The following is a 16,921-nucleotide window of genomic DNA, read 5'->3' as shown; positions in this document are numbered from 1 at the left end:
CACTCCTTGAATCAGTCGGCCAGTCCATTTTAACACCTAGCGACTGGACCCAATTGGCTCGGGCCTGTTTAAGTCCAGGCGGCTTTCTTTTGTGGCAATCTATGAATACAGAGTGCTGTCATGACCAGGCAGATAAAAATGCTGAGGACGGCCACCCTACGTGGAATGCTGATATGCTTTTAGGGCGTGGACCTTATCAGGCTGACCAGACCCAATTCCCTAGACAAGTATACAGGCAAATTTCCAACTGTGCCCAACGTGCGTGGAGGCAGGCGTCCAATCCAAGTGACTCAGCTAGCCACCTCACCAAGATCGTTCAGGGCACGGCCGAACCCTTCGCTGATTTTGTCGCTCGCATACTTGAGGCTGCGTCGCGTATTTTCCCTTCCGAGGTTGACGTTCAGCCACTGGTCAAACAAATTATTTTTGAGCAGGCTAATAAAGAGTGCAAAAACATTCTTCGACAATATAGACATAAATCTCTGGACTCCTGGTTAAAATATTGCAGAGATACCGGTGGGCCACTTACTAATGCGGGCCTAGCTGCGATGCTGGCAAAAGTCAAAGAAAACAGTCCAAAATCTAAATCGACCCGACCCCCCATATCTTCAGGACTTTGCTTCCAATGTCATCAACCGGGTCACAGAAAACGCGATTGCCCCAATCTCAGCCATGGGTATTCCACGGCACAGCCTTCAGGCATAGAGCCTTGTCGCCGTTGCCGCAAGGGCCCTCATAGGGCAGAGGTATGCCGTTCTGCTTTCGATATCGATGGCAACCCACTTACAGGTAGCGCCCAGGGGCCAAAAAACGGCCAGAGGGGGCTCCCCAACCCAGCGAGGAGCCCCCAAAATCAAATCTACTCTCAGGTTCCACCTCCCGTGTCTGCGCTACACCCAGTGCACCCTCAGCCCGTGCCACTCACGGGTCCGCAGGCCTGGACCTCCGCGCCACCTCCCCTCTCCTCTTAACTCCGGAGATGGGGGTACAATTAGTGGAGAGCGACTGCTCCGGTCCTCTGCCCCCGGATTCGGTTGGATTAGTGTTGGGTCGGTCCTCCGCCGCCCTCCGAGGGCTAGCTGTGATCCCCGGGGTAGTTGACTCTGATTTCACTGGTAAAGTAAAGATCATGGTTCAGGCCCCTCAGGGACCTTTAGTAATCAATCCTGGAGACCGTATCGCACAAATGTTATTACTGCCCAGTCTTCACTCTTTAATCCCAGCTAAAAACCACGTTCGCGGCGCTGGTAACTTTGGGTCCTCTGGCATTAATTTTACCGGCTTACATATGCTTTTAAATGAACGTCCCACTTTAGTGTTGCAGATTAATGGCAAGGACATTAAGGGACTTTTAGACACAGGAGCCGACAAATCCATTATAGCAACAAAGGACTGGCCTAGTACATGGCCTACAAATGTGGCGGAACAAACCTTGCAAGGACTTGGTTTTGCTCATTTCCCAAAAATCAGTGCAGCCTTGTTGTCATGGCAGGATAGCGAGGGTCATAGAGAACAGTTTTCTCCATTCATTTTACCTCTACCCATTTCCCTTTGGGGGAAAGACGTCCTGGCCGAAATGGATGTTGCTTTGGTCACCACTTCCCCTGCAGTACGATCTATGCTACAAAATATGGGTTACGTCCCAGGCAAGGGACTCGGTGTCCAGCTCCAGGGCCACCCTTCCCCCATTAAACCAAAACAAAGACCAAGTAAAGTTGGCCTGGGTTTTTCCTAGGGGTCACTGTTTCGCCTCCTAAACCAGTGGAGCCTTTACCCATCTCGTGGCTAACGGACGTACCCGTCTGGGTTCCACAGTGGCCCCTATCTCAGGAGAAACTGGAGGCAGTCAACACTCTGGTCTTGGAGCAGGTCAACGCTGGTCATTTGATCCCATCCACCTCTCCATGGAATACGCCTATTTTTGCCATCCGCAAAAAATTAGGTCAATGGAGACTCTTACATGATCTTAGGGCAGTCAACGCACAGATGCAGCCTATGGGCCCTGTGCAACGTGGTCTTCCTCTGCTTTCGGCACTTCCCAACCAATGGCCTGTTATTGTAATAGATCTTAAGGATTGTTTCTTTTCCATTCCATTGGACAAAAAGGATACCCCACGTTTTGCTTTTACTGTCCCCACCCAGAACCAGAAACAACCGGACAAGCGTTGGGAGTGGACAGTCTTGCCTCAGGGTATGACTAATAGCCCCACCATGTGTCAAGTCTATGTAGCCCAAGTACTAAAACCTCTTAGAGACCGATATTCCGACTGCAGGTGCCTACATTATATGGACGACCTACTGTGTGCAGCCCCCACAGCAGAGAGGCTCCTGGCCTTATACAGTACACTCCAACAAGTGCTGGAAGGGGCAGGGCTGCATATTGCACCTAATAAGGTGCAATTGTCGTCTGTAGTTTCTTATCTTGGGGCTATAGTCGCCCCTACTCAAATTAGACCTCAAAAAATTCAAATAAAAATCAATGCTATCTCCACTCTAAATGACTTACAAAAACTTTTAGGGGATATCAATTGGATTAGGCCCTACCTTAACATTCCTAATGCTGCATTGCAGCCCCTCTTTAATATACTTAAAGGAGACCCGGATCTTGCTTCCCCCCGAACCTTCACCTCTGAGGCCAAACAAGCACTGTCAATTGTCAACGATGCCCTTAGTAAAGCTGCCCTAAAACGTTGGGACCCTGCGGGAGACCTTACTCTTTGGGTCCTCGACACCCTTAAACAGCCCACCGCGGTCCTATGGCAGGATGGGCCTCTCCTCTGGATCCATCCCTCAATGTCATCTACTAGATCTATTAGTTACTATCCCGTGGCAGTGGCGGAGATAACTCTCCTAGCCATTCAGAGGGCTATCCAACATTTTGGACGCGAACCATCCACCATTGTTGTCCCCTATTCCATGGAACAGGTACGTGTGCTAATCGCTTGTACTGATGCTTGGGCGGTTTTAGTCTGCTCCACTTCCGCAACTATTACAAACAGAACACCCTCTGATCCTTTGCTAACCTTTGTTCAGTCTCACCCAGTTATTTTTCCAAAGTCCACATCCCAAAAGCCCTTACAGGGAGCCCCAGTAGTGTATACCGACGGTTCTAAAACAGGAGTCGGTGCATATGTTGTTTCAGGATCTGTGCCAAAAACATTCCAATTCGCTACTAACTCCCCCCAGGTAACTGAACTTCTTATAGTTAACCAAGTCTTCACTGATTTCCCCGGACCTGTCAATATTGTGTCTGATTCACGCTATGTGGTTAATTCTGTGTCTATCCTTGAGGCCGCAGGACTAGTCAATTCTTCATCCTCCGTAGCGACAGTTTTCCTCACCCTGCAAAAATCTATTTGGAATCGGTCTGCTCCTTTCTTTATTACTCATATTAGAGCTCATTCTTCCTTACCTGGACCCATGACCACAGGCAATGCTATAGCTGATCAAGCCACACGCCCCATTTGGATACTCCAATTTTCTTCCCCAGAAGAGCAGGCTATCCAGTTTCATTCAGAGTTCCATGTAAACGCAAAAACCCTTGCCGCCAAATTCGGTCTTTCTCGTGCTGCCGCTCGCGATATTGTTCGCCATTGTGCCGCATGCCCTACTTTAACCCCTGTGCCTTCGGTGGGGGTTAATCCCCGAGGATTACTACCAGGACATATCTGGCAGATGGATGTCACCCACATATCCGAGTTTGGGACCTTAAAGTATGTTCATGTGTCAGTTGACACCTGTTCCCAAGTAATTTTTGCTTCTCTGGAGACGGGTGAGCGTACCACCCATGTCATTAATCACTGCCTTGCTGCATGGGCAGCCTGGGACAAACCAAAAACTTTAAAAACAAATAATGGTCCTGCATACACAAGTAAATCATTCCAAGATTTCTGCACCCGTATGCAGGTACAACATAAAACTGGAATCCCTTATAACCCTCAGGGACAGGCCATAATTGAAAGGGCTCATCGAACCCTCAAGGCTTTTCTCTTAAAACAAAAGGAGGGAATTGCCACGGGCAAAACCCCTCGAATGCGCCTCTCCCTTGCACTGTTTACTATAAACTTTTTGAATTTGACAGATCATTCTATGTCCCCCGCTGAGAGACACATGTTAAAGGAGCCATCTTCACGAGGCTATGTCCGTTGGAAAGATGTCCTCACGGGAAAGTGGTACGGCCCGGATCCGGTATTATGCTGGAACCGAGGCGCGGTCTGTGTCTTCCCACAGGAATCTGGAAGAGAACCTCTCTGGACACCGGAAAGATTGGTCAGAAAAACAGCCCCGCCGCCACAAGATACACCTCTATCACCTACGGACGACATCTCCCCCGAAATAACCGAGATTACCACGCTCTCACAGGACGACAAATTGCAACAAAACAACGAGACGTCCCTGTGTACTTCGCTGGGTGAGCTCCTTCATCAACAACAAGTTGGAGAGCGTCAGACATCAGTTCCGCGCGGCAGCGTATGCTGCTCTCCATCACCGTGATCCGGATGCATATGCCATGCTGGCTCGCATGACTTATGACCGGGTCCATACCAGCGATTAAAACCCTCGTCCCCCCATCCCTACTCACGCCTCACATATGGACAATGCCTCCATCAGGCACACACCTTCCTCGAGTTGTCTTGTTCCCCCTCTCATTCATTGGGCTGTATCACCCATCCCTGACGGGGAGCGAAAACTGGGTATGCGAGACCAAAGGTACTGCAGCAGGAGTCCACCCGGGGGTTCCGGGGGTCCTGGGAGAGCATATGCATATGCATGCAGGTTCAATTCCCAGCCTGCCCCAGCAAAAGGGAATAAAAACTGATCCCTAACGGAGACATCAGGGGTTGTGGCCAGGCCCTTGAAGTTCCGTAACTAACGGATCACAAGCACGCTGGGTATGCACCTCTACTCTCTGCCTAGTAAATATTCTCCCGGCCCTCATGAGCCAGGGCCGTCGGGGATGTGATTTGTGCAAAAACAAAAGGAGGGAGATGTAGGGAACCAGACCGGAGGAACCGTGCCCCTAAGATGGCGCCGACTCCCTGCTTCCGGGTTCTTCCCCATCTCAGGGAGTTCCCGCTCTTGCTCGCTCCTTCCCGCCTTAGATTTCCCGCTCTAGCTCGCTCCTTCCCGCCTTGCCACGAGATTGTCCTATCCCCGCGCTTCTAGCCTATCACCTGATTTGTGACGTGTATTGTGCATATAAACCCTTGCTACGCGGGTGTAAGGGAAGTTCCTGCCCAGAAGAGATCGAAGCTGGATCTCCTGCTTGCCGAGCAATAAAGGAACCCCGTGCAAAGTGTTCGGTCTCTGTCTCTTGCTGGACGAGGACGGCGCCGAGCAAAAACTAGACTCCAAGGAGTCCTCTGCCTTAACCAGGGAGCACAGGTGGTGCAATTCTAATTTTTCTCCAGTAAAAACAACAACTTCTAGATTGCAGATACCTGGGGGACCGAGGGCTGCAGCTGCTCTTCACCTCTAGGGAAACAACTATACCCTGGATCTTTCAGGCTCAAGACTTTTTACCCACTCCTGATACGTTATTACTGAAATTTAAGACAGACAAGACAGACCTACCTGGAATCTCCGCATGTCACGTGGGTTTCCTGCATTCTTTAGGCAATTTTGGTTACACTTGAGGAAAAATTTCAAGAAGAACCTGTGGAGAAACAAATGATCATGGTTAGCATTTCAGTTGGCACAGGAAGGAAAAAAAGTAGCAACTTGCTTCTGGGGTGTGCCTTCCATTTTCTTCTTCTTGCATTTTCTGAAAAATTCACAATAGTGTTAGAGCCAGTATTTTATTTGAAGCTTTAGCCTTTGTTTTGTATCCAAGCTAGACCCTCTCTATGCCAGAAGATCTCAGAAAAGACTTAAACCCCCAAGGAAGTATTTTTCACTCAACAGAGGGAAGTCTTCACCATAATTTAAGATAGGTTCCAATTGGACATAATTGTCTGAGAATTCTCACGCTCCCCAACAACAACATGTAATGCAAGCCCTATAAGTTCACAGATGGTGAACTGGCAAACATACACACTGCTTGACTATAAGAATAAGATCACAGCAATGTAGGGATAGGTGGCAAGCCAATTAACGGCTGCTTTACACACTGATCTGCCATCACGGAAACCCAGCAAAGCTAGTTCACCCTCCACTGGCACCAGTGTTCAATGTGAGAAGCCAGGGCACTGGGCAAGCAGCTATTGTGACAGGCACCAGTTCCTGAAGAGACCTCTCCAAGAGCAAGGCCACTAGAAACAGAACTGCCCTGGGGTTGAAGAACTCCTGAGTCAGAGCCTCAGGCCCTGTTGGCCCTCTGTAAACTGAAAAAAGTCTTCATTCTGACCAGCTTGCCAAGTAACCATTACAATTGGGGGAGAGCAGAACTGTACATTTCCTTTTAGAGATGTCACCCTTTTAATACTAACCTTTTACTGAGGCCAGCTAGATAATGGAAGTCAACAGAGTGTTTTCTCTAAGGAGGTTCACACCTCCCTGAGGATGCCTCTTCCAGTACTCCATGTGAAGACAGGTGGTTCTGGGCCTCATATATACCTAGCCAGGCCTTAACACCCACCTGATTATTATCAAGCCCCTTCTATCAGTTTCTGTTTGCTACTCAATGGGAAAATGCCCTCCGGATTCAGACAGCACCTTTCTTAGATCCCCTAATAATGACTCTGACTTAGTTTTGGACCCCGTGTATTTAATCTGCTAGTTAGATTCATTTCCTCCAGACTTGAAGCAGCAAAATTCTAGGTGGCCATGCCGATGAAATTTTGAATGCAGACAGTTTCTGTGAGCTGGCATTGCAGCTCCCTCAAGAGGCCACCTACTGAAACCCTGTCTTGACCACGGGTCCCTACTCCACCCCTACTCAGGTTGAAGAAGTCACAGAAGTCCTTGCCCTAACCTCTGACAGCAGCCAGGGTTTCCATAAGCAGAAGGAGGAAATGAGGGAGCCCAGGACTAGATGCAGGCCAGACTAACTCCATCCCACAGCTCCTTGCCAGCATGTGCACCCTAAGCAAAATGGAAGCATTCAGACATTCACTTGTCTTCCCACTAACTGGACAGGACCCTTGCTTTCCTATATCCCCCACTACCCTCCTCATTTTGGAGATCTTTTCCACCATGGGCAAATATCTTCCACAACAGCACTGTGAATATTATGGAGGGAGACGTCATGGCCACACTGCCTCCAGTGGAGCCCTCTGTCTGGCTCCCTGGAGTAGATAAAATTCACGTGTGTTTAAGCCATTTGAGCCCAGCACCGACAGCCAGAGTCAGGTTCTGCTAGAAGGAGCTGTCAGCACACCCTCTGGCATCTTCACATCAGACAACTGCTAGCCTCCATGAGGGGGTCCATCTGGTGCCAAATAGATTTTGAAAGACAGGCAAACAGGACACTAGCTCTGCCAGACAGAAACAGAATCCAGGGAGCAGGGGATCTTCTACCTCAAAGATGAGCCAGGGGCAAGGCACCTGTCAGCAGCCCATCGTTAGCACAGAAGCCATGCGGGGCACACACCGGATCCCTGTTATCCTAAGCCGCCCCATCACGTGGCCTGCTGGACGGATCCCCGCCACCCCACCCCCCCAGCAGAGGATCACTTGCTGAAACTGAAGGCTTGACCATCTGTTGTGGGGGAAGACACGGCCGTCAGCTGGTGCCTGGGGCCTTGCACAAGCCCTTATGTGGCAAACTCACTCTAAAGGGCCAATTCTTTTGGGGAAAGACGGCCTTACCCAGGGAGAGCCCTTAAGAATTCTTTCAAAGCTTTCCCCTAAGTAGAAGCCAAGTGTCTGACCCTTTTGGATCACACTTCCTTAAAGGAACTGAGGGGAGTTAGAAGGAGTTAAAAATATCCCCAGTGAGAGACCAAGTTAGATGCAAAACAAATTGGGGGAGAAGGGTGTGAATTCTCAGACTGAATGTATAAGGCATTTATAAACCATAAAGGGGGGGGGGGGTCACTTGCCTGTCTTCTGGCTTATGGGGAAGATCTCTGAGGAGGCTTTTAACAAAGTGGAGGTTATTGTAACTCCAAATCTCACCTTTGTCTAAGAAAGTGTGGCATTTTGTGTGGCGGGTGTGTTTGGTAAAGTGTTGTCAGGAAAACAGTGTGGCACCCTTCCCCCAACTGTGGGAAACTGCCCACAGCTGCACAAAGCCCCTATTGACCCTGTAGAGTTCCAAGGACTTCCGTACACTCCAGAAAACAGCCTGGCTGGGATCAAACTCCTCTTTAAATCCTTTTGGTTGGGGAGGGATTGGAAGGTACCAAGAAACCCAACACCTTTCTGTTAGTTTTCAGTAAGAATAATATCATCTTGTGTTCATGAAATATGTTACTCAAAGCACTCAGATTCCCAGTACCTCATGGAAGTCCCATAAATAAGGCATGCCAGGAATTATCAAATCCATTTGAAACACACGAAAACTAAGACTCAAAATTAAGATAATTATCTACAGTCAAAAAAGGAATCTCCTAGATTGGCCAAAAGGACTAGTCATGGCATGAGTTGTCCACAAACGATGGGAGTTTATAAGTGACCTTAACTATTACTTAGTCTAACCCCCTAGTTTGTATATGACAAAAGTAAGACATCAGGACAATGCTCATATAGTTAATAATACTTAAAAGAATTGGAATTACAATTCACACATCCTGACGTCTTGTATGATTTTTTTCATTATCATGTTTGCTTCTCAAAAGCCAATTCAGTAGGAGCTCAAAACTGAAACTCTTGAACTTTTTAGTCTACTACATCAGTCAACAAAGTGAGGCATAAAACCAAAAGTGACATGCTATTAAAAGTGGAGTTCAGGTTCTTTGATAAGGCTGATGTAGGACACTAGTCTATCACTGAACTAACTGAACCAAACACACATATTTGTAGAATAAAATTGTTTATTCACTGATATTACTTGTACCAAACTTTACTTACCAATAGATATTCAGTATCAAGTCTGGGTATTTTCTATGTGACTAACACAGCACTAGAGATCAAAAGGTACCTCTGGACTCCCTCCAAAGGAAAATTAACTGAAATAGCCAATGGGATCTGACTAAATTACATAAGAACATAAAATAACAAAATAAAATCATTTCTGTATATATAATATATGATACAGGACCTAGAACCTATGGGTTTGTAAGTAAATACTTGTTCAACTCAACAGAATCCAGGGCCTCCAGAGGGATTGAAATGGGAACAGTCTACAATAAATCCAGCAGCTGAGGTCTTGAAGACAGACATGGGTATATTTCAGCAGTTCCCTCAACTTCAGCAGCCTCTTTAAAGCATGGATATAATTATACCTTTCTCTGAGGACCACGCTGCAGCATTCACCATCATCCTAAATTTACTTCTCAACTGATTGTGTGACTAGATACAAATTATTTAACCTCTCTGTGCCTCAATTTTGTCATCTGTAAAATAGGGGAAACAACAGAACCTATTTTAGAGAATTAGTGAGAATTAAACAACTTATGTGAAGTATTCAAATAGTTCCTGGCAGAGAGGAAATGATCTTTGTTTTCATCATCATTTATTCCTGGCAATTGCTCACTGCCTAGCCCACAGAGATGCTCAGATTTTTCAGATCTGCTCTCTAAATTTTAGTTCACTTTAAGAGAAAAGATAAAGACTTAGGTATCCAATGAAAACTATAGGTTTCACTGGATGAGCTACCAAAGGAAAAAAGAAGAAACAACCACCAAGGGAATACAATAATGACTACTGCAGCTTTACCCAAAGGCCAAGACATGTAAAGAAGACAGGTAGAGGCTTAAATCACAGAGCTTGCCAGCTAGTCAGAACTGAAGGGCACATACAGTAAAACTGCCCATTAGGCAACAGCTTGTACCTCATTAATTATTATGCAAAGCATTGAATAGACCTGGGCTGAGCAGGTTGGGTTCTTACCTCCCCCATCCCAAATTCTGAAAAATCACATTCAGATGTTAGTAGCTGCACTCCTACATCCAGGCTGGAAAGGAAAAGCTCAAGGCACACCTACACCAAGACATAAAACCCCCATTTGCAATCTTGAGACTCCCCAGAAATTCTAGTGACTTGTTCCTGCAGATGGTTACATGGGGGCTGATTCTTCCTGAAGATATTCAGGACACGGAGACTCATTCTGCCCTGAAACAGCTGTATGAAGACAACTGTGCCATCCCTTCTGTGTGACGTTCCCGCTGCTCCTGTGCACACACTGAAGGGTAGAGAGGGTTTTAAAAGGCCCTCTTTAGAGGAGTAATGTCTATAGAGGTACCACCACCTTTGCTTTCACAAAACAGCACAAAACCATTTGTCTCCACAGCCAAGCCTACTGCCCAGAAATACCCAAGGAATTCTTTCCAGGAGTACAGGGATTCTCCCAAATTGAAAATATTTAACTTTCCAGAAAGCATTTAGCCCTGCCCAGACTGTCTGAGCTGTCATGGGCTGTCTCACAAATGCCATCAATACCTTAGGGCAGCCCTCAAGGACATACAGTCCTGTGAAGAGGTAGACAAGAGTCTCGTGACCACTACCATGAAAAATAGATCCCCCTTAAAAATAGGGCAGGCCAAAACAGAAAAAGAAAACTAGATTTTCAATGTCAAAGAAAACTCTTTGGCTCCTAGCTCCCAGAAGCTGTTGTAGAGCACAGTTCATCCATGTGAAATTATGATACCCATAAGTCTGCCAAAATCCTAGGGAAGCCACAGGGCAAGCCCAGGAGGCTGAACCTGGTTAAGGGGGAAGGGTTCTTGCCACTGGGCCAACCTCCTCTTCTTTGCTGATATTAAAATGCACTGCTGAGAGAGGACCTCCTTGACATACACCCTCACCATTCTGCTGAAGAAGCATGGAGGATAGAAAGATGGACGCAATCATGGAAGTAATTCTATGCAGAGAAGCAAATTCTCTCCTCCCTCCCTGAGTGGAAGGTGGAATGGTACCAAGCTCTGGTGCTATCTTGGGGATCTCGGGGGAGAAAATGTGGCTGCCCCCATGATCGCCTACTGACTTCAAGCTGTTTTCCTCTGCCTCTGAAGAAGGACTCTTAGATTTTGGGAATTTGTGGAACGTGCTCTCAGCCTGAAGGGATAACCATCAACATGAAAAGCATGCATTACCTCAGAGCTCAGAATTTGGCCTTGATGGAAGGACATAATTAGTGGAAAAGGTTTATCAACAGCAGCAACAAAAAAAGCGTTGGGTAACATAGAAGCCAACTAAAAAATTTTACAATTCTAATATACAGGACCACCACGAATCAGTCTATTCATATTAAAAGTCACATCTGAAAGACTGGGAAAAGGGTTAAGATATTGAAAGGACAGGAGAAAAATAACCAGTAGCCAATGGGGAAAGAATAAATTGTAAGTACTCAGAAATGATATGGAGGGGGGACAGGAGAGCAAGGATGCTGTGGCTTAACACTGGCTTCTATCAGCCTGGTTCAACTTACTCCCCTAGCAATTTTCGACCAGTGACCAAACGAGAAATGACATCTCTAAAGAATTGTAAGCTCAAATATGGCAGAAAAGGCAGTCATCTTTGGGGATTCTCTTTTACAGACATTACCCAAATACCACGTTTCTTGCCAAAATGTATTAAGGTGCCAACCCTGGCCCCAGGGAGACATCTGAAGTCGTCCTAATAGTTTAATATGCAGCATGATTGTGGCAGACAACAAACCAAGTGTTTGTCTGGCCTTCTTGGCGTCAGAGACAGACAGATGACACATTTGTCTTTAACTGTTTCTATTTGCAGGAACACGATCTCCAGGGAATCACAGGAACAGAGTTCCTGCCCACCCCGGGATAGGCTTCCAGCAAAAGCGTCAGGTCTGGGTGGCTGATGCAAATCCATCCCCAGGCTGGAAAAGATGCAAGTGCAGGTGACAATGCTGCTTCAGTAGCAGTGACCTACACCATAAAGTGTAGAAAGTGCAAGCTCAGAAAGTGTGGTGGAAATATCCTAAATGTCATCTGAGTAGTTATGTAGCAAATACACAAACCATTCCATGTACAAGGAGACTCCAAAGTCATGGACAAAGTGAAATTCAAAAGCAAATTTATTTTAATGCAAGAATTTTGAAGGTCATGCATGGTTTTTTCATAATATGCATTTTTCCATGAACTTTTTGAAGACCCTCAGTATAAGATCCTGTTCTAAGTGCTTTATGTATATTAACTCCTCTTCACAGCAACACTATAAGGTTCTACTTCAACAGAGATAATGTTACAGAGAGGTTATGCAATTTGCCCAATGTTCACCACCTAGTAAGTGATAAAGCCAGAATTTGAAACAGAGGCAGTTTGGCTCCAAAGCCCATATCCATCAAACTATATTCTTTGTACAACAGATCACGGAAGTGTAGATCATTGACAATATCTGACTGTCCTCTTACCATTGTCATCACCAGATTCATTCAAAATCAGGACTAAACAAGGATAATAATTTCTGCCATATTCAGTGAAAGAGTCTCATTTATAAATTTTAATAAGTTTCAATTTTGCTCATGACCAGACTCATGCTATTTGTGATTCCTCAAAGGCATTTTAACCATAATGAAAGGCAGTGGGTGGTTCTGGTAACAGAGCCAAAGCAAATATAACAAACAATGGCCAGAGCAAAACCAAGGTAGCTGAGTCTTCCAGGAGTTGATGAACACTGTCTCCTGGGCTCACAGTCACTACCTTGGAATATCTTTCAAGCAGACAGAAAGCAAAAAGTTGGCATTGAGGCCGGCGCCATGGCTTAACAGGCTAATCCTCCGCCTTGCGGCGCCGGCACACCGGGTTCTGGTCCCGGTTGGGGTGCCGGATTCTGTCCCGGTTGCCCCTCTTCCAGGCCAGCTCTCTGCTGTGGCCCGGGAAGGCAGTGGAGGATGGCCCATAGTCCTTGGGCCCTGCACCCGCATGGGAGACCAGGAGAAGCACCTGGCTCCTGGCTTTGGATCAGCGAGATGCGCCGGCCACAGCAGCCGTTGAAGGGTGAACCAACGGCAAAAAGGAAGACCTTTCTCTCTGTCTCTCTCTCTCTCTCACTATCCACTCTGTCTGTCCCAAAAAAAAAAAAAAAAAAAAAAAAAAAAAATTAAAAAAAAAAAAGTTGGCATTGAATGCTTTTTAATAGCTCTTGTTCAACATGTACTTAAAATTTTAAAGCAGATTCATTTAGAATCTCACATTAGAATTTCACTTTTCCCTTCTGAGGACCCAAAGAGTTTTGATATTATTTTCCCCAGTGGAGGACACAGATGCCAGAGAGAAGTCAAAAAGTTCAAGTCCAGAATCACTGAGGCATGTAGCTTCACCTGGACTCTCAAGTTAGTACTCCTTTTAAGACCTCATAAAGTACAGATGTTCACTGTCATTCACTCATTCTCATACTCAACCAGCACATCTTTCCCAGAGCCCAATAGGCACCAACTCTTTTCTCTCAAAATCAATAGTACTAAGGTCACAATGACTATAGTTGAAGTTTTCCTCCAAGAAAAAATAAAAGAAAAAGAAAGTACTTAACTTCAAGCTTTCAGGGAAATTTTAAGACATGATGAGAGATTATTTGGGTAGATGCCAATGAAGGCTGAATACCCGTTGAATATTCAACTGTTATGAGTATTTTGGCAGACGCTAGATCAATGACTCTTTCGAAGTCCCTAATAATGTCAACGATGTACCTTTCCAGACATATCATTCCCCTACTGCTCACCTCCCAGCACTTTTTACTTCAGTCTCATCAAGTTACATCTTGTGCCCTAAATAGGACGTCTCCTTCCTACCTTTACTGCAGGCTTCGGCTCTGGCTCTGAAATGCCTTCCCCACACCCACACCAACTCAGCTTCCCATAATCCCATTTATCCTTCCAGATGCAGAGTAAATACACTGCACCAGTGAACTATTTCCACATACCCCCAGCTAGAATGAATCACTTTAGAGCACTTGGTCTTCACCACAAGTACTATAGTTACTTGTGCACTACATGACACTACAGACCCCTTGAGAGTACCTTTCTGTTGCTCAGGGCAACTATTAAAGTTGTGTATGGAAAACAAATACCTCACTTAAATTGACTGTAAATATTAATGGTAGTTAAATTTGAATTATAGAACAAAGACTATGTCTCTCTTCTTTCCAGTTTCTTTGTTTTCTACAAGTAGGCATGACTTTGATGAAAAAATAAAGCACTTTGTTGGTGCAAAAATTGAAGTGAATATTGTTCAGCACAAAATGTGGAAGATATTACCCCCATTTTGCAAGGAATAAGTTAGACATTAAAAATGATGAATGACTTTCTCAAAGTCTCTGTGCTTTTTGTGTATTTAGCTCAAACAAAAATGGTTAAGATATGTCCATCTCTGTAAAATGTATATTATATATGCCTAATTCATAAAATAGCTGATTCCACACCATTGGTGTCCTTAAATTCCTATTTAAAACTTTCTTGGCCACAAAGTTTAACATATGTTCTCAAAGTTAAGCCTGCCATTCTTCTTAAAATATTTAAGTGCAATCCAAAGGGTATACAAGCTGTCTAACGAAAAGTCTAAAGTGGATCCCCTCTCTCTGAAATTCTGCAGACCATTCTGTTGATTTCATTGAAAACAGCACTTAAAACTCTTACTGGTTTACTATTTCTTCATTCAATCTGCTTCCTTAAATCATCCATTTATTCATTCAGCTAGCCCTTCATTCAATCAGTATTTACTAAGCACCTACTATGTGGCAGGTACAATGCACATAGAAACACCCCCAATCTTCAACCTTACAGCAGATCACTAAAGTAAAGTTTGCAGGCCACCTTTATGAGAATTGCCAGGGACATTTACCCTGGAAGAGACAGAAATCAGAGGTATGACGTTGAAACCATTCTGATGCACACTGAAGCTTGAATATAACTGATTTTAAAAATCAACAGTAATATCAATACTATGAAATGATGGTATTATGTAACAGAAATAAAGAACTATAGAGAAAATATGGACATCTAATCTTCTATCACTGGAATCCAGCACAAAAACTTAAACCAAATGATAACTGAGAAAAAAAAAAAGAAAAGTGAAATTCCCTCACTCATTCCTTCTCATACCCAGAACAAACCACAAAGAAAGAAGGTGGTGCCTGCCCTGCCAGAAAAAGCTGGTATTTGACTACTTTTGGCTCTAAGGAAAAAAACCAGCTCCCTTTTCTACAAAGTAGTAGTAGCAGTACTACTAGTAGAAGTAGTAACAAAACAAGAAATCAGCTAAAAAACCTAGTCCAAAAGGAAAAGGTATTAAGGATGAAAATTATTTTGAAACTATTTTAAATCCTCATTGTCCTTTTAACATTCTCACCCCATGTATCTGCTCACTTTTCCCCACACATCCTCCCTGGCCCCAATCTGAGCATCACCATGGGTTGCCTGCCATTCTCTGGGCTCACACACTATTGACGGTAATGAATTTAATTTAAGCAATGACTTCCACTGAAAAAAATTACTGCCTCCCAACACACCACACAAGCTGAGTTCAGATAAAAACAAGTGACTCCTTAATTTGGATTTAAAGCCCAGAACCCATCTCCAAATAAAAATGACCAGTGAGCACCATGCCCACAGAGCACAGACAATAATCTCATGAGCTCCAAATTATTCCAGTTTATATTATGGACGATCCAATAAGTCTGTATGTTCTAGTCCATAAAAATATAAGAAGAAATTTATCATTTTGAAATCATAATGCAGAATAGAGCCTGACACTTTATTAAACACAATTTGTCATGATATCATAAGAATGCTGATGGAAAATGAAACTAAAGCAATATCATAGACGAACGATGACACTATTTAGATTTTCCAAGGGTGCTTTGTAGTTCACAGGTCACTCACTTGCCCTCGGCACAACATGTCACTCTTGAACAGCCTCAGTTTAAAGCAGAAACATTGGAAACAAAACTATAATAAAGCTTTTATTTTATCACAAACATGAGAGAACCATTTACTAAAACATACTACTCCAGAATGAGATGAGAATTTAGAAATGATCTAGTTCATGTATTCTTAAACTAGAGTACATGGATGGTCTGTATGTTGCCTTCGAATGCCACAAGGCTATGCAAGTTTGTGCATACTCCCCTTTCTGTTGGATGGATGGAGAAGTTTCACAAGACTGGGAGGAGTCTGTGAGCTCTAGAACTCTTTTTCTCCTTTTGTAATAGTCCCCTGCTCTCCTTTTGGAGAACTTCTTTTCTCTCACTCAAGAGTCTCTGTATTTCAGTGGCATGGATTTATTCCATAGTTTGATCAAAGGGCCACCAGTGATTGGGTAAGGGCGTCACAACCTCCATCTCCCCAACTATACAATGCTTTAGAGGTGGGAATGTGCACAAGTCAAGTCAACTGAGCCCAATCTGAGTTAATCACAGGACTTTGGTTTGAGAGGCTAAATAAAGAGATGGATTTCCTTTTGCTGGACTTGAACCTGGAAAGATGTGAGGCTGGGGTTAATGGAAAATTTAATACATCAGAGATGAACCCAGAATAGCATACAATCCATTTGTATTCCACTTCATAGAGATCACAAGACAAGTGAATTCTGATAGATGAGGAAGAGAGAAGGTAGAGAGAGCTCATACCCTCTAATGCCCTCCAAGAAAGGTGACACTACGTGGAGATATCAATAGAATAATAACACTGAGAAGACAGCAGAAGAAAGTTTCAAAAACGGGTGTGTGGGCAAGCATTCGGCCTCACGGTTAGGATGCTCATCAGAGTGCCTGTGTTCAAAGTCCAGCTCTGAAACTTATCTCCAGCTTTCTGCCAATGCACACCCTGGGAATCAGTGGTGATGGCTCCAATAATTGGGTCCCTGCCACTGACATGGGACACCCAGATTGAGTTCATGACTTGAGCCTGGTCACTCCCTACAAT

At 44.7% G+C, this 16,921-nt stretch overlaps 1 protein-coding gene across 13 annotated transcripts in view; it reads right to left on the bottom strand.

Annotated features, from left to right (window-relative positions):
- The window catches only part of EBF1 (EBF transcription factor 1), a 415,547-nt gene that overhangs the window by 149,052 nt on the left and 249,574 nt on the right, over window positions 1-16,921 (bottom strand). For all 13 annotated transcript variants that reach the window (XM_062188750.1, XM_062188751.1, XM_062188748.1 and 10 more), the window contains one exon: window positions 5,575-5,656. In XM_062188750.1, the coding sequence (XP_062044734.1) occupies window positions 5,575-5,656 (82 nt within the window). The remainder of the gene's footprint in view (window positions 1-5,574; window positions 5,657-16,921) is intronic.

The sequence above is a fragment of the Lepus europaeus genome, chromosome 4 (assembly GCF_033115175.1).
Source record: "Lepus europaeus isolate LE1 chromosome 4, mLepTim1.pri, whole genome shotgun sequence".
In the NCBI taxonomy this organism is placed as follows: domain Eukaryota; kingdom Metazoa; phylum Chordata; class Mammalia; order Lagomorpha; family Leporidae; genus Lepus; species Lepus europaeus.
This window is presented reverse-complemented; position numbering and strand designations above follow the sequence as displayed.